General features: G+C 43.9%; 1 protein-coding gene across 3 annotated transcripts in view; it reads right to left on the bottom strand.

Moving 5' to 3' along the window:
- Positions 1-24737, bottom strand: part of CDH13 (cadherin 13) — a 1164256-nt gene that overhangs the window by 558123 nt on the left and 581396 nt on the right. For all 3 annotated transcript variants that reach the window (XM_004058060.5, XM_063700359.1, XM_004058064.5), the window contains one exon: positions 13988-14140. In XM_004058060.5, the coding sequence (XP_004058108.3) occupies positions 13988-14140 (153 nt within the window). The remainder of the gene's footprint in view (positions 1-13987; positions 14141-24737) is intronic.

Here is a 24737-nt window from a genome sequence, read left to right as displayed (position 1 = left end):
ACTACCTCACAGGACGGCCACTCCATGTGCGATCTATGCTTGTTAACATGCAAGTCTCCTCACCCAAATTGTGACTCCATCAGGAAGTACAATCAAAAGTGAATCCAAAATTTTTCTCCTATCTATTCCCTCGGAGAGCCCTGAACCTAGCAGATTTGCCAACACACAGATGCTCTTTCTGGGGCTGACCTTCAGTAGGAAGGCAACTTTCCCTCACCCCAGGGTACCAGCATGCCATGATCCAACCTACACAGTTAAACTGAATTGTTCATAGAGAAGAGGGAAGTGAGGATAAGGGTGGAGGATGGAGAAAGGGATTATTACAAAAACGGGGCCGTGATGTGCAAGTTATCTAGAATGTGACCTTACTCATTTCCATGTGTCTTCCCTGTTCTGATCCTAGCACCAGGTCTTGCTCTGAGCATTTGCTCAAGTTTAGAGAGCTGGGCGAAGGTCAGAGCCTGAGGAAGATGAAGGCATGTGGACAAAGGGAGCAACCATTCTGAATGGAAATGGTATTTCGAGGATGTCTCACGGCATATGCTTGGTTCACATTGCAAATACAGAATTCACAGTTTTCCTTTCTTTCTATATTAGGGCCTGGATTTCCTGGGCTCACCCAAAATTATGTCATCCACATTGTGGCATTCCCAAGAAATACTTGTCTTCTCAGTTTGATATCCTCTGAGATAACTTTGAGACAGAGTCTCGCTCTGTCACCAGACTGGAGAGCAATGGCATGATCTTGGCTCACCACTACCTCCACCTCCTGGGTTCAAACGATTCTCCTGCCTCAGCCTCCCAAGTAGCTGGGACTACAGGCGCTTGCCACCACGCCCAGCTAATTTTTGCGTTTTTTAGTAGAGATGGGGTTTTGGCCACTCTTGCCAGGTTGGTCTCAAACTCCTGACCTCAGGTGATCTTCCAGCCTCGGCCTCCCAAAGTGCTGGGATTACAGGTGTGAGCCACCGTGCCGGCCTGGGACAGCTTTCTAAAAATAATTCCAGATTTGGGAATAGGGAGTCAAGAGGCTTGCGGGGGTGGTCAGGCAGGGAACACATAGTATGATCTAGAACTTCTTCCACATCAACTTGCAGCCTACCTCAGCAAGAGAAAGATACTTCATGAAGCCCTTCCTGTGCCTGCTTTCCCAAGTTAACACATCCATTTTCTAAATATATTTCCTTTTTATTTGGGAGCAGAAACAGCCCTGCTAATTACCAGAGCCTCACATCACAGGAGATAAGAAACACTGAACAGGAACTAATGTGACTTTGGTAGAGCTCATGATTAGGTTCTGCAATAAAAACTCGAAAGGAATAGAAAATGCATTCACAACTGATTGTGAAATGCCAGCTGCCCATTTTTCTCAGCCTTTCTGACTGCTGACCAAGACGTCTGCTGTGGGTCTACCCCTTTTAAATGTGTATTCCCCAACTATTAATGATCCACTGAAGGAGGACACGATCAATTTCAAAAGAGCACAGGGCTCTCCTCCCAGCATCTTATTGTCAAACACTGACAATCCAGTCACACGAATGTTTTACATGCTAAGCCATCATTTAACGAGGATGCGACTCTCCAGTTTGCTTTTACTGTAGTCCAGCTTCAGAGTGTTTGGTCTGGCACACTGAACATGGCTCAGTTTGGTCCCACATGCAGAAACAGGAACAAGTATTCCTGAGTTAAAGAATATAAGATAGTCCCTCATCGTGGGCCTGCAGGCTTTCCAACATGATTCCAGAAAAGGTGGACTTTACTTAAAGGAGCCCATTATGCAAACATCTGCACCTTCGGAAGAAAGAAAAATATGGAAATGATCTCTTTTGCTACCTAATGCCTCACTGGGAGAAAAGATATGCCTTCTGGATAATAAAGATCTTAAAACAGATACCAACCAAAGAAATCAACAGCTAACAGCTCTGGCCAACTGTGTTTAATAAATTTTGAGAGAGCCCACTGATAAACCCCCGTAGAAGAAAAAAAAACCCTCAAAATTTAAAATTTTAAAAGAGAATATTTACTTGGCATGGAAATTATGCCAGACTAAATGGGGAGAACCAGTCAGCACATAAAATGCTCCCCAACCCTCTACTTGTGAATTAAAAAATAAAGGTTTTCTGGTTTGCTATGTGTAGAGGGAAACTTGAAGGCAGAGCTCCAGGGAAAGCAAGGTTTTATCTTTGATCTCTTTTCCCCAGTGCCTGGTAGTGGGGTCTCAATAAATGAATGCATTTTTGAATTAATTTCTATTTCATGACAATTTGAATGTTATTGTTGACTTGCTCAAATAAATCTTATCTTCTTGCAATGCAAATTGGATGTCACTCCCTTCCTGAAAACCCTGTGAGGCTGAGTCTTCCTTAGAGTAAAATCCAAGCACCTTATCCTGCCCTGTGAGGCCCGGTACGGCCTGCCCTCCTCCCACACGTCCGCATCTCTGCTACTCTTTTCATCCCAAGGTATATTTAATGTCTTCACTATGAGTTTGGACTAACCCCATTCACTACCCAGGTCTCCTTGGGTGAAAACTGCATCTATCTGATGTGTGGCACTCTGGCTTCAAAGACCCAGAGACAGAACTCACTGTCTCCCATTCATCCCCTGCATGTCAACCGGATCAGTCCCTGTAAAATCCAAATCTGATCATGTCACTTTCAGCCTAAAATCCTCCATCATTTGTCCCTTTCGCCGCAGGAGTATCATATCTAAGCTCACTCCTTAGCAAGCAAGTCCCACCTTTGCTCCTAGTCAAGCCCTGCCACGGCCCCACCCTCGTCTGCTCTAAACTGCACGCACTCCCCTGGAGGTGCCATTAAGTGCTTTCTTCCATCAGCTGTCCTCATGGCACCCTTCCTGCCCCGTCCACGTCTCTGTCTCCTGTCATTCCTCATTCTTGAGAACTCGCTTTGACCTCATGTCCTTCGGAAGGCTGAACCTGTAACATGACCCTCCTCACAAGATAATATAGTCGATTGTTGCAAATCATTGCCCCAGCTAGCGTGTGGAGTTTACAAGAACAGAGACAGTGTCCCTTCCTTCATCTCTGGTGCCCCAGAGATGAAGACAGACTTCTTGACTATCCAAGCCTGATGAATGCTGAGCAAACAAACCATGCAATAATTTTAGATCCTCTGAGTGGCCAACGCCATGCAAGGAGCCTGCAGAGCACGGCCCTGCGGACGTGTGGGGACTGTCCTGTGCACGGCAGGATGTGGAGCAGCATCCCTGACCCACCAGATGGCAATAACAGCCCCCGTTGTGACAACTACAAACATCGCAGACACTGCCAGGCATCTGCTAGGAGACTGAAGCATCCATGGTTGAGAAAAGCTGTCAGGGGTACATGAGAGGTAAGGACAGCACTCATTCCTGCCCTCAGGAGACTTTCCATCTGGCCTCCCTGCTCACGGCCCCTCCCAGGAGGGCCTTCCTGGGCCAAGCAGTGTCTCCCACCACCCTCTATATTTTTTATCGGCTCCCTGTCTATTCCCAGCACTTAGGGCCACCTGATCGTCACATACTCACTAATGCCTGTAGACTGACAAAGCTCCACGAAGCAGGGATTTGGTGGTTGTTTGCTGCTGTATCCCCAGCACTGTGAAATAGTGGCTAACACAAGTTGGGTGCCAGATCAATGTCCTTTGAATGAATCGGCCCCCAGGTTGAGCTGAATCCCTTTCTGATGGAGCTGCCGAGTCTGCGCTACCTGGCGTGGACGCTGGCTCTATGGTCCTCAGCTGCTCCCCTGTTTTCCTCCACTTCTCTAGACTGGAAGAGAAGACTCAGCTGGCCAAAAAGCATGCTCCCCCACGTGCTTTTTACCTGGGGGTTTTGCTCACAGGTTATCCCTATTTCATATCCAGAGCAGTCACGCATCTGCTTCAATTAAACAGGAAGCAGTGGGCAGGCCAGAATCAAGATGGGTAGCATGGAGGTTGGCTGGCTTCCCAGCCTTGGATGACGACATGGGACACATTTGCCTTTATTCCCTGATCATAGGGACCACCAGCTTCCAACCTGCTCCACAGGAACTCAGCCCCCATCACAACATTATTCCCCAGGTATTTCCTGGGAGGCCCAAGGCTGGCTTCACAAGGGCCCCCTGATCAATGTCAGCTTCCATACCATGTGCCAACTGCTGCTGCCTCCTCCCTTATCAGGGCCACTGGGGGAGATGTCACCACGGTGACCCACCCCTGAAGACCAGCACTTCCCATGCCACAGTGCTACAGGTGTCAGAGGGGGCCTCTCTTTCCAACTGTGTAATCCTTGGCCACCTGTTCCCATAGCCGTGGTGCTTACATCCGGGTTCTGACCCAATCGTTTGTGATCAATTTAATTAGCTTCTGGCCCTCACTTTCAATCTTGCAGTCTTCCGTAAAACATGACTTCAATCATTTTCTGTTCTCGAACCCAAGGGTCTTCAACACACTTCAGGGTCCCAGCGTAGGAGGACGACCTGTCCGTATCCCCTCTTTCACTCCTCTGTCTTCCAGTCCACACCACTAATGCGCTTCTTCTTCCTCTCCCTTCTCATTTTTACCAAATAAATATCTTTATGCCGATAGCTGAAGGCATATAGATGGCTAGTGGGTGGCGGGAGCTGGAATAGATGGCCCCCCACCCTGCCCCTGCATTTGGGGATCTGGCCCCAGAGTGTCAGTCACAATGCTCGTCATAGCCAGGGAATCTCAAGTTCTGGGAGTCTGAGCAGTTGCCCCGTTATTTAACTTGTTGCCTGTAAATTCGCTGGGCTCCTGGGCTGGACAAAATGGGTCTAAGGCTCTTGCAGTCCCAATGTATTGCGATGCTTCAGCACCTTGGGAAAGAAAATGCCGCCAAGTAATTTGAAGAATCAGCATGATGAAGTAGACTTGGTTGTAGTTAGACAACTAAAACAGAAAAAAAAAATGTAGCCATCGTACCATTTATTCATTCCATGGATGTGTGCTAAGTCCCGAGTGTGGGCCAGGTGCCGCAGGTGCAAAGACCAGCGTGGGGGTGGAGAAGAGAAAATTAAGGAATGTGGGGTTCTCCCACCTGCCAAGATTCAAGTTGAACCTCTTCTGAGGAGTTTGTGCTAATGAAGTTCAGAGAAAAATATGTTTCCATAGCCCTGAGTGAGGAAGCAGCTTTGCTTAGTGGACCAAATAAATAATCAGTCAGAAGCAACTCAGCAGTCTAATCCAGGTATGTGGCTGCCGCCGCAAGGTCGTTTAACCTCTTCATGCCTCAGTTTCGCCAGCTGCACCTGACAGATAAGGCCGGGTTGTAATAAAATGAAGTGCTTGGAAATACGAAGAGATGAACTGGAAAAAGTCAGGTGGAGGTGCTCAGAGGTGCAGGGGTAGGGAGGGGCTGCGAACAAACCTCGAATTATTTTTTCACAAGCACTCAGAAGACAAGCGTTTGTTTATTAAATTCTGTTTCTCTGAATTCCTATTTTTAAGTGTTTGTGTCAAAGGAGGCATTAGAAAGCAGCCTCAGATGTTTGCTCAGAGTCAAGCAGTTGGGAGAAATGAGATCTTTGACTTTTATTATGTGTTAGAAACCCCTGCATTGTCTCGCTTGATATTCAAACACACACCTAGCTGGTTGGTATCATTATATTAATTCCTAATGATGAACGAACTGGGGTACAGACAAGTTATAGTAACACAGCAGTTTCTCAAACTTGGCTTCACAATGGAAAAACTTGGAGAATTTTATAAACATACTGACACCAGGTCACACTCTGAGACATTCTGATTTAATTGGTTTGGAGTGCAGCTTGGGCATTCAGGGTTTTCAAAGCTCCCCAGATGATTCTAAGGGCAACAAAGTTCAAGAACCACAAATGCTTTGTTCAAGGTCACAGATCTACTAAGGCAGATAAAGCTGGTTCTGCCGACCCCAAGGCTAATTTGCCCTATCGGGAATTACATCAGCCTGTTCCAGCTCCAATCTTCTGAGGACATCTTCATCTCTGGCTGAGAAACAAGCAAACACGCAGTAACATGGCATTTAACAGTCATCCAAAGTCTAGACAGGATGCAGCAAGGAAGCCTGGGACAAATTTGCCTGGCTCTCAGGTGCCACTAATGAAACAAAAAGAAAGCAGTTTGGAAGAGTTGGAATTGGATGGAGACGGCTTTCAAATGGCACACTGGAGCACCAGGAGAAATAAGCACAGTTGAGGCACATGTTACCCCACCAGAACTGTAATGAAACACGTTCAAAGGTCATTTTCATCAAGGCCAGTTAGTGATCAGGTCAGCTGCCATGATGTTAATACCCAAGAGTGTGCTTATTTAGACCTGTGTTCCTCCAACTACAGTGAGCCTCAGGATGAGCTGGCGGGCTTGCTAAAACCCAGATGTAGAGACCCACCCCGAGAGTTTCTGATCCAGCAGGCCTGGGAAAGGACCTAACAATTTACATCTCTAACAAGTTCCCAGGTGACGCTGTTAGTCTGGGGCCACAGTTTAAACTGCCCAGTGAGACGATTCCCTTTTACAGAGAGTTACTGACATTCAACTGTTTACCTGCTGGTTGCTCCCTCACAAGTGCTTTCAACTCCATTGTACTTGCAGGGAGCTTAAACTATAAAACCGATATGTGGCAGGCTGGCTCCCAATTCCAGAACACTTACTAAGTGACTGGGCTGAGTGATAAACACCCACTAACTATAACACTGTTAGGAGATGATACTGTAATCTCACTCTCATTCTAAAAATGAGAAAACAGAGGCTGAGAAGTAACTGGCTAAAGGTGTCAAGAGTATTAGAATGAACCATGAAATTGCCAATGTTCACCTCTTTTTCACCTGTAAGAATGGCAATTTCATATGGTTCACGTTATAGGAGAGTCAAGATTCTTCCCTCCGTAGGTCTGGCTCCAAAGCCTAGGCTTTTAACCCAAATTCTTTGTTTTGTCCCACTCAGGGCTCTTGCCTAGGTCACATGTGTGTTATTGATTGATAGGACAATAATGATGAGAGAAGTTAAGATCACAGGTTTGAGAACACACTCTCCTAGGTGTGAGCCTGTTACCTGCCTTTGGGCAACTAAGCTTCTCACTGACAGGCTCTCACTTGGAATAAAATTGCACTCCAGCGATCCCACTACTGAGTATCTACACAGAGGAAAAGAAGTCATTATACGAAAAAGATACTTGCACACACATGTTTATAGCAGCCCAATTCACAATTGCAAAAATATGAAACCAGCCCAAATGCCCATCAATCAATGAGTGAATAAAGAAACTGTGGTGTGTGTATACATACATATTTATATATGGTAGAATACTACTCAGCCATAAAAAGGAGTGAATTAATGGCATTTGCAACAACCTGGATGGGATTGAAGACTATTATTCTAAGTGAAGTAACTCAGGAATGGAAAACCAAACATCATACATTCTCACTTATAATTAGGAGCTAAGTCGTGAGGATGCAAAGGCAAAAGAATGATACAATGGACTTTGGGGACTTGGCAAGGCGGAAGAGTGGGAAGGGAATGAGGAAAAAAAGGCTACAAACTGGGTTCAGTGTATACTGCTCGTGTGATGGCTGCACCAAAATCTTACAAACCACCACTAAAGAACTTACTCATGTCACCAAATACCACCTGTTCCCCAAAAACCCACGGAATTAAAAAAATTGCACTCATGTCATGACAATGTGGTAGATGACAACCACTGCTCCAGTCCTCTGGCAAGCGGACTTTCCTGTACCAGGGAGCTGGAAAAACTAAAAACTATATTGACCCAGCTCTCTTGCAGCTAGAGTCCTGCTTACGGTCTAGGTTCTTCCTGCAGATGCACCAGCGTGAGACTGGATGGAAGTGAGTGGCAGGAGGCCACAGCTGTGCTTTGCAGATCAGAGGTTCTGAGCTTGGCAGAGTCACCTGGCTCTTTTAGGTAACCCAAGCAGGGCTGCCACATCCAGTTGTGAGCATCAGAGCAAAGTGGCAGGAAGAGGCAGCAGCAACACTGATTCTTTGCTATGGTTGAAATGCCTGTCACCTCCAAAACTCTTGTTGTAATGTAATAGCCAATGTAATGGTGCTGGGAGGTGGGGGCCTTTAGAGGTGATTAGAGCATGCGTGTTCCACCCTCATGGGTAGGTTTGATGCCTTAATTTAAAAGTCTTTCAGGAATAGGTGCTGTCTTTTGGCCCTTCCATTTTCTGCCATATGAGAATTCAGCCTTCCTCTCCTCTGGAGGGTGCAAGGTGCCAGGCACCATATTGCAAGAAGAGAATGGCCTTACAAGACACCAAACCTACTGGTGTCTTGACCTTGGATTGTCCATCCTCTAGAAATGGCAGCCAATACGTTTCTCTTCTTTATAAATACCCAGGCTCCGATATTTTGTTACAGCAGTACAAAATGGACTATGACACTTCTAACAGTGGTTCTCAAATGGAAGCAATTTTGCCCATTATAGGACAACTGGCAATATCAGCATACATTTCTGATTGCCAAGATTAGGTGTGTGTGTGTGGGTGGGGGGTGGTGGTACTGGCATCTAGTGGGTAGAGGCCATTGGTGCTGCTAAGCCTCCTACAATTCACAGGACAGCCCCCCATAACAAAGAATCACCCAGCCTCAAATTTCAATAGTGGCACTGTTGAAAAACCTTGCCCTAGAATAGTTTCATATCTGGGTATTTCCTGTAGCACCACCTTATCTGGCCTTGTCAGCTAGGTTACTTGGCACTTTGGGCAATCCTACTGGCTACCTGTACTCTTTAATAAATCTCTTCCTTTGTAAACTAGTTGGAGGTGATTTTGTTGACTGCCACCAAGAACCCTGGCTAAGAAAGGTAGCCATGGGGGAGACCAGAGTAGAGGACAAAGAAGACTTACATAGCATGTCCCTACTAGTGAGGGCTGGGGTCCTTTCCAAGTACAAGTCTAATCAGGTGTAGTACAATCCCATCAAGGTAATATGTGCATCATCTGTTCATAAGATGAACGTTATTATAACCAGGTTAATCACTTAAATAACTCTCTAATATGGGTACATCTATATCTCCCAATCGTCTTATAAGCACTGACATTATGATACACCTATTTCCGCATAACGGCAGCATTTTTCACTTTAATGTGTATTCTGCCAAATTGTCATGGAGCTACAGATGGGTTAGAATTGGGGTAGAGCCACATTAACAAAAGAAAATGTATGAGCAAGGATACCTCTGACTGCCAGTTGTATTTCAATTTTATGACAACATTCTTGACCACAAATTCAAAACTTGACCAAGAAATTGGCTCAAGAAAGAACAAGTTATATAGTATGAAATGTGAGCAAATACTCAGAAGGTGGCGGTGAGGTCCTTTCCATGTTCTGAGGCCAGGAACACAGGTGGTTCCAGTTACCTGTTCTAGAATTGAGTGTGATAGACGTATCAAGGTTATCTTTATGAAGATGAGATGAGATGAGATCATCATTTGAGTATTTGGCATGGAGACTTGGCACACTGTGAATGTTCAAGACATGTTCACCCCAACATTAATAGTAAAAATACATCTTGGGAACCTGTTTAGCCCTCATCTAATTCATCAGTGAAGACAAGATAACCATTTTCATAGGTTTGTGTATGTCAGGGATCTAGGGAATTCTTGGGCACTTAATAGATGCTCAATAAAGTTAGTTTTGCCTCTTCTTCCATACGCTCCTCTCTTCTCCCACCCAGCTCTGACATTCCCAGTTATCTGAGCATCTCCCACTGGACAACAGATCAGTGTGAAGGTCTCCTGCCAAGGACACCTGCCTGCTACCATGGTCTTGGCCCTGCTTCCTGTTTTGCCTTGCACCTCCTGCAGAGCCCATCCCAACTGCCCCCCGTCTTCCCCCTCCACCCGCCTAACAGACGGTCTCCCACTCCACTCCTGTCATCCCATATTTGCAAATTTGCAGCCAGTAGATCATATTCGCAGTGTGAGGGAATCATTACCACCTGCTAATATTTTTATAGAATTTCATAAACTTGGTCATTCATGAATCATTTACAGTACTTTATTCCAGTGAAGAGTTCACAAATCACTCAAATGCTGGCAAAATGCATAATAATGAATAATATTTCAGGAAGCTTTGCATTAGTATGTCAGCTTCCAATACTGCAAGAGATAAATTATTTTGCCAGGTGCTACTTTGGGTCAGAAGCTTGGGACGTTCTTCTGGGGGCTGGGGCAGGGAGGAGTGGCAAGATGGCAGTGGGTCACGGAAATGGATGGTTGTTAAAAAGTAATAGATCACCCAGCCAGCCAAACTCCCTTCCCAGCCCCAGTAAGCAGAGTTCCTAGGAAAGGAGCTAAGGAATTTACAGATTAGATCTAAAATCTAGCTGGGGATAAAATAGGAAGAGTGTTTCTTGCTGATTGAAAATGTGGGGCTTTGGAGCTGAAAAGAAATGGATATGGATCCCAAATCCAATACATGCCAGCTGTGAGACCTTGAAAAAGTTGTTTAACAGCTATTTGCTTATCTGTAAAATGGTGTTAACACCTACTTCTTAAGTCTCTTGTGTGAAATGGATTAAATAAGAGAATTATACAAAGGGTTTAGCATAATATCTGCCATGCAGTATTCAATAAACAGGAGCTTCAATGGTGATGCACTTTCAGGGGCCCAAGGACAAATATATTCCAGATTATTTCTTATCATACAAATCCCTGAGGTTTAGATCAAAATATTTCCTGTTGGATTTGGAAAACGTTAATACATCAACACGTACTTGCATGTGAGTAACACTTAACTTTATAAACAACAGAAACACTGGCGCTATTATGATGGCAACACATTCACCTGCAGGCTCTCTCCTTTTTTTTTTCTTTTTCTTTTTTTTTCTTGTTCTGTTTTTCTATTTTTATTTTTATTTATTTATTATTTTTTATTATTATTATACTTTAAGTTCTACGGTACATGTGCACAACGTACAGGTTTGTTACATACGTATACATGCGCCATGCTGGTGTGCTGCACCCGGCTCTCTCCTTTTTAAACTTGCAAGACTAGAAACTAAAATGTGAGGATTTGGAGACCCAGGATTCTACTCTTTGAAGAACCACATTTGCTCCCAACCATGTTGACTACCATGAATACCATGGATCTAGCTGTACTACTAAAATAGTAACTTATTCTTAAACAGGCACTTGAAATTGCAACATTCCTGTGCCCAAAGTAGACCAACATGAGAGTAACCCAGTTCTCATCATCTAAAAATAAAGAACCACAGAGTGATCGGGGCTCTTCCTCAAACTTGCTTCTTCAAGGAAGAAGCTTCAGCAACTGTAAGAAGGTTCATTGAGGGTGTGATGAAAACAGGACAATGACCGAACTGAAGTGCATGAAGCACGGAGGGAGATGGCATCAGAAAGTAGGCCCTCATGAGCCCATTGAAGAGTGAGTGCGCTGCTCAGGGCTGGGCCCCAGTCTGCCAGTCGTAAGTAACCCAAGTACTTGTGTAAGAAACTGCATTCCCACTAAATACCAGTAGCCTTTCCGATGAGGGTATATGACCCTGTGCTGGTGTTATCAACAAGCCATGTTACAAACCAGGCACAACTTCCTGCCATGTCACCTACCCACAAAAGAGTCCTCTCTTTCAAGCCAGTTTATTTTGAAACAAAGAACTAGAATAAAAGATACATGAAAGCAAGGAACCCAGTGTGTCTTGTTGCTACTGTATCCTCCTAACACCTTGAAGAGTGTCCCTTACCCTATAAGCACTCAATTAAATGTATGTAAAATGAATGAATTGCTCAATCAATCCATATGCTATGACGTAGACTATAAAAGTATAGTAAAAACTCAAGACTACTCAAGGAAAGTTTGTGCTGGACATGAGAGATTGGGCTATAACTTGGAATCCTTTGGGTTTTCACTTACCTTCCTTCACCTTTAATATCATTGATTACTGTCACCCATGTAGGAAGATTATATGATGCTTACTGTGTTTCCAGCATTTTCTAAATGCTTTATATGTATTAGCTCATTTAATCCTTATGAAATCCTATGACATCATCATTATTATTTTTCCCATTTTCCAGGATAAGAAGTTGAGGCAGACAATTTGTCAAGTTTCCACACCTAGTACATGATAGCCATGATTTGAATGCAGCCAATCTGGCTGTGTGCAGAATCCATGCTTTTAACTACCGTAATATTATATGGCCTCAGTTTTTAAAAAGTGTGAGAAGCGCCAAGCTGCAACCGAAGCTCTGTTTTATTAGCTGTTTAGCAATTACTAGTTAGCAAAAACTAGTAATTTCATTTTTTATAATCCTCAGAAGCGTTAGCTGTATTCACACTTTATGGACAAGAATCCCAAGATCAGGGAGGGTAAGAGTGTTGCTCAAGGTCCCACAGCTCAGTACGCAGCAGCGCTGAGACCTGAATGGAGGATCTCAGATGCTATATTAGTCCGTTCTCATGCTGCTAGTGAAGACATACCCGGGACTGGGTAATTTATAAAGGACAGAGATTTAATGAACTCGCAGTTCCACATGGCTGGGGAGGCCTCACAATCATGGCAGAAGATGGAGGAAGAACAAGGGGACTTCTTACACGGTGGGCAAGAAAGCATGTGCAGGGGAACTCCCATTCATAAAACCATCAGATCTCATGAGACTTATTCACTATCACGAGAACAGCACGAGAAAGACTCACCCCCACGACTCAATTACCTCCCACTGGGTCCCTCCTGTGACACGTGGGAATTCTCAGAGCTACAATTCAAGATGAGATTGGGGAGACAGCTAAACCATATCAGACCCCACAGCTCTTGATCACTCTGCTAAGAAATTATGAAATTTATTGTATCTTTCCTTAGTTTTTTGTGCCAGAACTTTCTTGGAGACTCCCATGATGGGCACAGAAAGAGAAGAGGGCATCTATCCATAGTCTGCTGCTGGTTGTTCCTACAGCAGCTGGACCCCAATAGCTGCCAGGTCACCTCTGGTTACTGTCAAGGCCAGCTGGAACTGGGTATTTCTGAGGGCACCAACATTCAATTTATACAACTACCTGATTCCCCCTTGAGTATAAGTTGGGACTCATGGCTCACTTTTCAGTTCTCATTGACAGGTGACTCCCCCAGCAAATGCTCAGAAAAGGCTTTGGCAAGGCTTCCGAGATGGAAATCTGGAAAGCACCCGCATCCTCCCAGGGCCCGAGACCCTTGATTGCATTGCGCAGTAAGGGTTCTGCTGGAGGGTGGGGACTTTACTACCTACCATCATGCTACTGCTCTATGTTTGTCCAGCACTTTATGCCTCCAACGCCCTTATAGTATCTTCTCATTGCAAACTCACAATAATGCATTTAAGTAGGTAAGAAAACCAAATCGATCTATCACTTCCAAATACAACCATGAACCCACTGATTTTTCTTTATCATTTTTGTTAAACATATACATCTCATGATATGTGCAAATACTCCATTGGTAATGAGGATACCATATGTGTCTGGATGTTGTTTTCATTCAATATCTTGAATCTTTCCCGTATAACTACAACTTCTTCAGAAGCATTTTAAATGGCTAGAGAAAACTGCCTTGCAAAATCTGCCATAATTTAACTACTCCTTTATCGCTGAATATTTAGCAATTGTTTTCACCCTAAGGACCACGTCTTGCTAATTATATCAGGTCTTGGGGTTTATACCTCTTCCAGCTCTAGATCATCAAGCTGGTCTCTGGAAAGCCACAGTTGCCCTAAGGGTTCTGACCTCCTCTGAGATGCCCCCAGGGTCTCCCTTCTTGGTCTCTGGTACCCAAAGTCTGATGCAGGCCTGGAGGGCTCTACCGATAAGATAAAGACCCCCCCCACTGTTGCCCTGTCAGGGTTCAATTCCATCTACTTCAGCTCCCACAGAAACACCCTAAAGCCATGCAGTCCCGGGTTTGATGAGGCACAGAAATAATGAGCTCAGTGGGAAGAAAACAATCTTTGAAAGCCACATTTCTGCGCACAGGGTGGGCGTGGGAGAGGGGTACTCACTTGATAAACAGCGATTACTTCTCTGTCCAAGGTCCGTGTCACGGAGACGCTCCCTGTGTTCTCATTGATTCTGAAAATTCCTTTAGGCTCTTGATCCACTCCCTTTCCAGTGAGCCGGAACTTGGACCTTTCTGGCCTGTCACTATCGACTACCTGGTCAGAAAAACAAAGAGACGTTTAAAACTGTCTGGAAAACACAGAGAAAGCACATTGCAAACATACTCCCATGAGCAATTCACTAATCACAGGTGCCAGCACATGGGTACCTGGTGAACACAGATTTGACTAAAGTAACAGCACCAGAAATAGCATCACTGCCTAACGCCTTTCATCCTAATATCCACGTCTTTGCAGCTGGCAGCTGAGGAAGCTTACCAGCACTCGGATGACATACAGTGATGGATCAAGGAGGGCAATAACGCCAGTTCAGTCAAAGTTGGACATTTTATTATTTTTAACTCCACGAAATATATTTTTTTCAAAAAAATATTTATCTGCAAACAAAACAAAAAAGGTAATGGAAGCCATTTGCTGCGCATGCATTGATCAAGATTCCAGGTATTTACATATATCCACTAATCCAGTGTCACCTGCCCTGTCACTTCTACTAGGTACTAGGCATGGTGCAGAGGAAGCACTTCGTCTCATCAGAAAAGGTTCATAAATATACATATATACATATATATACACATACACACATCTATTTAGGGGGCTTATATATATATAATATGTATATAACCCCTAAATATTATATATATCAAACCCCTATATATTAAATATATATGCATCAATATTATATATAGATACCTCAATTTAGGGGTTTTATATATGTGAAACCCCTAAATATGATATATAATATATATAAAACCCCTATGTATTATATATATTAAACCCCTATGTATTATATATTAAATATTATATATATTAAACCCTATGTATTATATATATTAAACCCCATTATATATATTAAACCCCTATGTATTGTATATTAAATATTACATATATTAAATCCCTATGTATTAAATATCTATAATAAATAAAATATATATGTTATATATAAACCTCAAATTAGGGTTGTATATATATATATATATATATATTTCAATGCTGGAGGCAGAGGACATTATTATTTCCACTTAATGGATGAAACCACTGAGACAGAATGAGTCAGCAAGCTGGCCATGGCCAAAGCTACGAAAGAGATAAAAATGGGTTCAGAACCACATCTTCCATTTCTCTAGAGACAATGCAATACAACATACAACACTGTCGTTTCTGAATTTACTTTATGGAATTTTCCTACAAATTGTCGACCTTGATTTGACATTTAAAGAATAAATTTGGAAGGGAAAGGTGGAGAAGAGTAGTTCCAGCAGAGGAAACAGCACAGACAAAGGCAGCAGGCAGACAAGGAAGAGTCTGGAAAGTTTTGCAAATCGTGAGTTACTGGCATATGCTTAAGCATGTAGAGGGTTAGGCTGAGAAGCAGTTGGGGTCAAAGTATGGGGGGGTCTTTTTATGCAGATGTGCAACTAAAGAGAACTATTATTGGCATAAGTGGAGTCTAGAGTTTACCCTCAAGTATTCATCTATATTTATGTCACTTTATCATCAGAACCTTCAAATGTTAATTTGATTATAACAAAACAATTTAAAGGTCACGAACACAATAATCATTCAGGACACACAGATAGAAGAAAGCTGATACAGATCTAGCTGTCACCAAATTACAAACGAACAGGCACCTGTTGAAACATACTCAACAGCGCCTGGAGGGTTTAGTGGCTAAGACAGGAAACCTGCCTTCTCCTAGTGAAAATGGGTCCTGCCCGCCCCCTGCTCCACCACCCCACTACCCCCGCCACTTTAGCTACCGCCAAGCCTGCAATTCCGATGCCTGACACCAGGTGGCAATGGTGCCTAAGGCAGCATGAACTTTATGCCAGGGTTCATCTGGCAGGATCACTCAAGGCATTACAGGTTTTTTTTTTTTTTTCCCGATTAAAAAATGTTATTTATTAAAATACACTGAGTGTTGACTAAACACCAATTACATATGTTTGTATTTTTAAGAGTAACTGAAAATTGGATACAAAAGAAAATTAAAAATAAAGTGTGTGGGCCGGGCGTGGTGGCTCATGCCTGTAATCCCAGCACTTTGAGAGGCCAAGGTGGGCGGATCACTTGAGGTCAGGAATTCAAGACCAGCCTGGCCAACATGGTGAAACTCCGTCTCTACTAAAACTACAGAAAATTTAGCTGGGCGTGATGGCGCACGCCTGTAATCCCTGTTACTCTGGAGGCTGAGGCAGCAGAATCGCTTGAATCTGGGAGGCAGAGGTTGCAGTGAGCTGGGATTGCTCCACTGCACTCTAGCCTGGGTGACAGAGTAAGACTCCATCTCAAAAAAAAAAAAAAAAAAAAGAGGTGTTTGATACTCTCTGATGAAAATAATTTTCAGTCATTGCTTGACTTGATTAATCCAACTGATACTTTTCCACTGACCCCTCTACTTGCTGCCTGGAAGCCCCATGAGGTCAAAAGCCACAGCTTACTGGGCTCACCACTGGATCCCTGTGGCTGGCAAGTAGCGAGAATGAACTCCACGGATTAGACAGCTATATTTTTCAATCCTAGCTTTCCCAGTGATCCACTGTGTGAGTATGAACATGGTCCATCGCCTCATCTTTAAAGTGCAGATGACACCACTTACTTCCCAGCATTGCCGAGGGTTTAATGAGATGGCATCTATAAAGTACATGTCCTGCCACACAGAAGGGGCTCAGTTAATCAAAGCTAATAATTCCAATATTAATCATCACAATAAAATTATACTGTTGTTAATGGGTAAGAATGGTATCTCTACCCTTTTCTGAGGGAATAGGTGGTTTCCTCTTTTTTTTTTTTTTTTTTTTTTTTTTTTTTTTTTTTTTTTTTTTTTTTTTTGAGACAGAGTCTCACTCTGTCACCCAGGCTGGAGCGCAGTGGTGCAATAATTTTGGCTCACTGCAACCTCCGCCTCCCAGTTTCAAGTGATTCTCCTGCCTCAGCCTCCTAAGTAGGTGGAACTACAGGCACATGCCACCATACCTGGCTAATTTTTATATTTTTAGTAGAGATGGGTTTTCCCCATGTTGGCCATGCTAATCTCGAACTCCTGACCTGATGTGATCCACCCACCTCAGCCTCCCAAAGTGCTGGGATTACAGGTGTGAGCCACCATGTCCGGCCCAGGTTTCCTTTTTAATAACAAAATTCACAGGCCTCCCAGAAGAGAAGTGCTCTGGAAACAGCTCCCTGCGTGGGAAGGGTCACCAAGCACACTCAGCTCTTCTCTGTCACTGCTGTCATTATTGCTTCACCCCCCTCTGCCAGCAGCAATATTTACTGTGAAGAGCAAAAGAACAAAGCTTCCATGGTGTGGAAGGGGACCCGAGCAGGTTGTCACTGCTGCCTCGGGGGGTGGCCAGCTTTTATTCCCCTATTTGTCCCCACCCATGTCCTGCTGATTGGTCTATTTTACAGAGTGCTGATTGGCCCACTTTACAGAGTGCTGATTGGTCCATTTTACAAACCTCTAGCTAGCCACAGAGTGCAGATTGGTGCGTTTTTACAGAGCACTGATTGTTGCATTTTACAAACCTCTAGCTAGCTACAGAGCGCTGATTGGTGCATTTTACAATCTAGCTATAGAGTGCTGATTGGTGCATTTTACCTCTTCTAAGAAAAGTTCTGCAAGTCCCCACTCGACCCAGGAAGTCCAGCTGGCTTCACCTCTCATTACCACCTTTGCCCAAATATGGATTAAAACTCCTTCCTCTTGTTCTCCTAAGCACACCTGAGATGAGCAGGTCCTTTTTGAAGATTCTATTAACATAGAATGCACTCTAATGAGAAATGAACATGGGAATTCTACAAGACCTATGAAGCAATCATGCTTCCCAAGAATGGGCTTCTCTGACCCATCTATCTGCCAGACACAGGCCCCGCTGGTGACGACCTGCCAGGAAAAGCCTTCCGGGCTGTTAGTTATCTTTTCTTGACCCTTCTCGGCTCAGAAAAAGTTGGGAACACAGCACCCAGAACTTCTAGAAGAAACAAGGAGGGGGTGGGGGAATGGGCCTCTTGGGACAAACATCACCACCCTCCCGTTTCTCTGCCTGCCACTCGGCACAGAAAGCTGAATTCTAGACCCAGAAATTATCCCAGGGTGACTTTCCCTTCTGCTGCCAAGGGTGGGTCTCAATCATTTTCTTGCCCTCTCTCAGAGAGCTTGAGCCACTTGACGGTACAGACACAAGGGTCTTAGAGGGAGGACCTAGCTGAGTCGGCTCCTGCTGCTGAATTGAAATTACTTATTCCCCAGGAAAGAAGCCACTCCCCACTGTGAGGGCCCCAGCTTAGCACTGCACACGTCTGTCTCTCTTCAACTTTTTATGTTCTTAAGAATGTGGCTGCTGAACCTGCCTCCTGCTCCTCAGAGCTATGTTCACTTTGAAGGAACACCCACAGCCAAGAATGGTGTTCCCAGAGTGATAGGCCCTATGGGACCACCAGCACAGGGAAATGAGGGGTGTCACTTCCAGTAGGGGGCTTGCTTTCTCTAGACTAATCGGTCTCAAGATATGATTCACTGGAACAGTATCAGCAACCCTGGGAACTCATTAAAAACGCAAATTCCCAGGCTTCCCCCAAGCCTCTTGTATCAGAAATCAGGGGAGGGAGAGAATTGCTGGCAATCTGAGCTTTAACAATCCCCCCTCCCCAGGTGATTCTCATGCATCCCCAAGTTTGAAGACCACTGCTTTGGGCAGATTTCAACACCATCCCTGTTGAGTATCACTGATGCTGGTTTCCACCGCTACTGTTTGGAGCCCTCTGCTAAAAACAGGCTGGGTCTGTTTGCAACCTTCTTTCTAGACCTATTTTAAACATATAACACTAACAGGAAGTCTTTTAAAAACCTGTTTCCAAGACCTCAGAAAGCAGAGTTGGTTTTTCTTAAAGTCACTAGATGCAACATCTCTACGTGTGTTAAAGGCACCCCATGGCTTGGAGGAACCTTGGAGAGGAAAGCATGAACGTGGAGTGGGGAGAGTCTCTCTTCAGGGGAAAACTCGGTGTCTTGGCTTAGTTTAGATCCAGGAGGAAGCTCAAGCCCTTCTGAATTACCCACCACCTCTCTGGCTTCTTGCTGCCTAGGTGGGTTTTCAGAGGGACCCCAGCATATTCCAACTTCACGAACTGGGGGATGGGAGGTATGCAATGACCATAACCCAAGGATACACTCAGCCATGCTTCAAAACCACTCCATGCAAATCGAGTGTGTTTCCAGGCCACCTTGATTATGCTGCGCTCAACTCCTGGGAACTCCACAGCTGCAGCAGCTGAGCCTGCAGCCCTTTGTTGTTGTTTAATGTCAAGAAATATAAGAAATCCAGTGCACTCCTCTGGCCAAAGCAAACCCTGCCACGAGTCTCGACTGTTGCAGCAGCTGTTAAGGCCCATTATATACTCCATAGCAGGGCTTCACAGTTAGCGAGACTTTCCTATTATTCTTTGTAATTCCACACTTCTTTTCACAGTGGGATTTTTTTTTCTTGTCCTCTGAGTTGGAATGGAAAAAATAGCTAAGGATGAGAAAGAACATGAGCCCCTGGTGTCAACCCTCTGGAAGGGCATGTAAATAGCACACAGGAGTCTTGCCTCATACCTGGGTAAAGAGACTTCCTGGCTGGCTATTTGGGGGGGAGGTGGGCATCACATAGCTGGGACCAGTGTCTTCTGCATCTGGGCAGGGGCAGGGAGTACTGAGGCCTGGAGCAGGTAGTGACTCCTTGATTTGATTTTAAGGGCGTTCTCACGGTATGCTTTTTACAGATGTGACACAATATGGACAAAGCCAATGTTCCATTCAGTTCCCCTGCAAAATCCCATGCCTACCTCTATTCTCAGCTGTAATGAATGATACAATGTTTTATGTGTTTTTAACGTATTTGCATACATATGAATTCATAGACTATATAGCAGCTTTGAATGGTTTTACATAAATAGGGTCATTATATATGAATTATACAATTATTTCTACTCAATGTGGTTGAGGTTGAGGTTTGTATGTGTATATGTGTGTATTCATTATAAACTTCGGGTGGTAATTTTAGATTTACAGAACTGTTACAAAGATACTACAGAGTTCCCATGTACCCTTCATCCAATTTCCCCTAATGCTGACATCTTACGTAAAAATGGAACATTGGTCATAACTGATAAATTAACACTGATACTTGACTATTAACGAGACTCCAGATTTTATGTATTCAGATTTCATCAGTTTTTATAGTACCTTTTTTTTTTTTTTTTTTTTTTTGAGATGGAATCTTGTTCTGTCACCCAGGCTGGAGTGCACTGGTATGATCTTGGCTCAATGCAACCTCTGCCTCCTGGTTTCAAGTAATTCTCCTGACTCAGCCTCCCAAGTAGCTGGGACTACAGGTGCGTGCCACCACGCCCAGCTAATTTTTGTATTTTTAGTAGAGACAGGGTTTCACTGTTTTAGCCAGGATGGTCTCGATCTCCTGACCTCGTGATCTGCCTGCCTCGGCCTCCCAAAGTGCTGGGATTACAGGCGTGAGCCACCACGCCCGGCCTCTAGTAACCTTTTTTTTTTCTTTAATCCAAAATCCAATCCAGGACCCCCCACTGCCATGTGTGACTGTGGCGTTTTGTTGTATATTCTGGTACTTCCCTGTAGGTTCTCACTTTCTTGAATTGCACTTTAATCGGTGACTCTCTTTTCCTTGTATAGAAAATGAATTTGAAGTATCAGAATGACAGAGTCGCCAAGTTCCGCAAGTCATCGTCCTCCTCCTACACTCTGCCAACCTCTATCCTCTGCTCCTTAACTCAGATCTCAAGTAGCTACTTTGTCTGCTTTGTCCTTAGAGCCTAGAACAGTATGCCATACGTGGTGGGCTTTTAAATAAACATTGCATAATGAATAAGTAAATGAATATTAAGTAGTCTCTTCCCTGGCCTCCATGTTTCTGATTTCTCTTTTATCTCATCTCCTGTCCTAATTGCAAGCAGAATGGTCATTCTAAAATGCAAACCCACATCTGACTGGGGCAGTACCCATATGAAAACCTGCAATCGGCCTGGCACAGTGGCTCATGCTCATAATCCCAGCACTTTGGGAGGTTGAGGAAGGTGGATCACCTGAGGTCAGGAGTTCAAGACTAGCCTGGCCAACATGGTGAGACCCCGTTTCTACTGAAAATACAAAAACTAGCTGGGCGTGGTGGCAGGCGCCTATAGTCCCAGTTACTCGGGAGGCTGAGGCAGGAGAATCGCTTGAACCCGGGAGGCAGAGGTTGCAGCGAGCCAGGATCACACCACTGCACTCTAGCCTGGATGACAGAGCAAGACTCTGTCTCAAACAAACAAACAAAAAACACCCCATGAAAACTTGCAATGGCTCCCTCTGCCCAAGGGTAAAATCTCAGAGCTCTTCTTTGATGGGTCTCCACCTGCTTCTCCAGTCCGAAGCCACAACCCAGCATGAGGCACAGCCCTCTGAGCTGTGCCTTTCTTTAGCTGGATGGCCATCCCCCACCTACTCTGCTGGGGTCGCCCTCATCTTCCTGGACTTGGTGCCAGCGATTACTTACCCACTGAACATTCCCCTGACTCTTTCTCCTGCCCACTCCATGCAGACTTAACCTCATCCACCTGAGCTCTAGCCCTCCTCTCCTGCAAGGTCTGTTAAAGCTAGGGGAGCACCTTGCCTCTTGGTGGGTGGTGGTAACTGTCCCTCAGGCTGTTGCTTTCTTATTCTCTTTCACATTTCCAGGGCTTGGAACATAGAAGACACTTGATTAACACTTTGAGTGAAGAAGTACAACTTTATTTGCCTGTTTTTATATGATTATAAAATGCTTCATAAACTCACAAATTAAAAATAAGGTCTGTCATACAAACCTCCTTTTTCTTTTTCTTGGAAAATGCAGCCACTTTACCTGGAGACACATTTTCAGACCTTTATTTCTGTTTTTACAATGCCCCTGCATGGTAAACGCACCTGATAGCAATAACTTACGCATACCCTGAAAATGACTCTGTGTGGAGGATGCACCTGGATGTCTGTTCCAAACTAGGGAATCTGGGAGTGGCCAACCTGGAGACTCGTTCCTTGTCTATGAGGAACATCTGAACCCCTGGCCTGTCCCATGAAACATGGACGGCAGATTCAGGCCCTGACTCATAGGTTGAATGAAAGTTGCCAGGTGAAGGATGTTAGGGAAAGGGCGCTAATTGAAAATGCTATATAAACTGCATGCCTTTTACAAGTGGCTGTGGTTCTCCTGTTCAGCCTGCCACCACTGGACTCCCCTGTATGGAAGCATCCAATAAAACCCCTCGTCTCATCGCTGGCTCCAGGTCTCCTCTTTGGCATCTTGAACCTGGTGCCACCCCCACTGGAGTTGATAGGGGTTCAGCAGAACATCCCCATAGTGAACTTCCCAGGCAGTGGTAATGCTTAGGAGTTGAAAAGGGACTTAATACACTCCCTATCCTTATAATTTGCAGGGGTCCCTTTAAATGGAGACCCTCCAAGCGAACACTGCTTGTGAGGCAAGGCAGCTTCTAGATAAATATTCTACTACCCCTTCCCCGTCACATCCAACCAAATTGATGCGCCTAGTTTTCCTCTATGTAGAAAATCGAGGGACATATTTTCAGAGATGAAAACTATATATATGCATTATTATCACAAGGGTGCAAAACTAGGAAATAATTAGACCTTCCTTCCTGGTTATCAAAGCGAACAAATCACATGTGAACAGCACTGGTCTTTAGAGGATGAAGGTAGGTGTAATACTTTTTCCTTCACCTTATAATATTTTCAGTTTTATAAAATGAGCCTATATTACTTACACAGGAAAAGACAACTTTTAAAAACATGTAAGAGGAATTATTGGAGTTACATGCATATGCTAATTTAGAAGATGTTTTCTACTCTACGTTAAATAGGAAAAAAAAAAAACCACTGTTGCCTTTACCTATAGCTGTTCAGAGGCATTTGTGTTTATCATTAGATTGCTTCTGTAAGGTAATCTGTAAGCATTAATTAATTCTCAGCTGTGGGTTAGTCCTTGCCATGCCTTTGAACTTGAAGACACAGCCATTCAGCAGTCTGGGTAGCTGGAGTACCATGCTTTTCTCTCACCCTTATGCTGCTCAACCATGTTCAACCTCTAGGTCATAAATTAGCCAGGGAACTAAGGAAAGCTCATGGCCTAGAGTCCCCATACCCTGGTGAAGAAACATGGAGCCAAAGTTCTCGCAATCCACTGAGAAGGACAGAAGCTCCACACCCACCTTATCAATCAGCGGTGCTCACACCAGCTAGGGCTGTCTGTGTTCATCACCAAGGTCAAATGGAGCTCCCATCATCCCAGGGAAGGCGCTAAGGTTACAGGCAAGATGGAGCACTTGGGAAGAAAAATAAAACTCCAGCAACACACAATGAGGGGATCTGAATCTACCATCCAGATCCTTCATCTTTTAGTGGTCATTTTGCCAGCCTGGTTTCCTTCTTATATAGCAGACTCTTAAGATTATGCTTAAGTCTAACTTAAACTGAGCTCTAAGGAAGTCAATGTTCATTGTTGGGTTTTTTGCATTATTTTCTGAGAGTGTGCCCTTTTTTCTGGTTATTTTCACTGGGCTTCAGTCTTTTTTTTTTTCTAAGGAGAGTATTTGTTAACTTCTAAGTATTTGCAGGGGTTTTATTTTTTTCCAAATTATTATATACTAATGTGGCTAATAACAGTTCTACCTTTGAATGTTATTTTAAAGCTTATTATTGGCCAGGTGCAATATCATCTTTACTAAGTGACCCATAGACACATGGAAAGAATAAGCATTCTGTAGGATTTCTCACAATAGCCAAAATGTGGGAACAACTCAGGTGTCCATCAACAGATGAATGGATAGAAAAAATGTGTATGTGTACCTACATGTGTACATATGTAAAGATTGTATGTGTCTACATGTGTGTAAATATAATGAAATACTATTTAGACTTTAAAAGGAAGGACATGCTGATACCTACTGCAACACAAATGAACTTTGAGGACATTATGCTAAATGAAATAAGCCAGTTACAGAAGAACAGATATTGTCTGATTCCACTTACAAGAGGCACCTGGAGTTGTAACATTAATAGAGACGGAACGTGGAACAGAGGATTCCAGAGGCAGTGAATGGGGAGTTAGCATTTAATGGGTATAGAGTTTAAGGTGAGGAAGATGAAAACGTTCTGGAGATGGATGGGGATGATGGTTGCACAATAATGTGGATGTACTTAATGCCACTGCCATGTACATTTTACCACAATTTAAAAAAATAGTATTTTCTCTTTGTAGGCCACATAGTTCCATATTTATCTATCTTTTCTAGTATTAACTGATTAAACTATTCAGATCCTCTCTGTCCTTGCTTATATGTTGCTTTCCAGATCTGTCACATTCCGAAGTATTTTAGTCTGAGCACAAGTGATTTTATCCAGTCCTCCCTTACTGTGTTTGTTTGTTTAACCTACTGTGGTTTGAATGCACAGAGAAGGTCAAGGCCCTTTTGTGAATTGTAGGCACTAGGAGGCTCTGTAAAGAAAAATACTCTGGTCAGTGTCCTTGGTCTCTTGATTGGAGCAAATAATGGGTCCCCCCAAGTCAAATTCCTCCAGTAT

Source organism: Gorilla gorilla, chromosome 18 (genome assembly GCF_029281585.2).
Source record: "Gorilla gorilla gorilla isolate KB3781 chromosome 18, NHGRI_mGorGor1-v2.1_pri, whole genome shotgun sequence".
NCBI classification, from domain to species: Eukaryota; Metazoa; Chordata; class Mammalia; order Primates; family Hominidae; genus Gorilla; species Gorilla gorilla.
The sequence above is the reverse complement of the archived record's forward strand: the minus strand, read 5'-3'. Positions and strand labels throughout refer to the sequence as shown.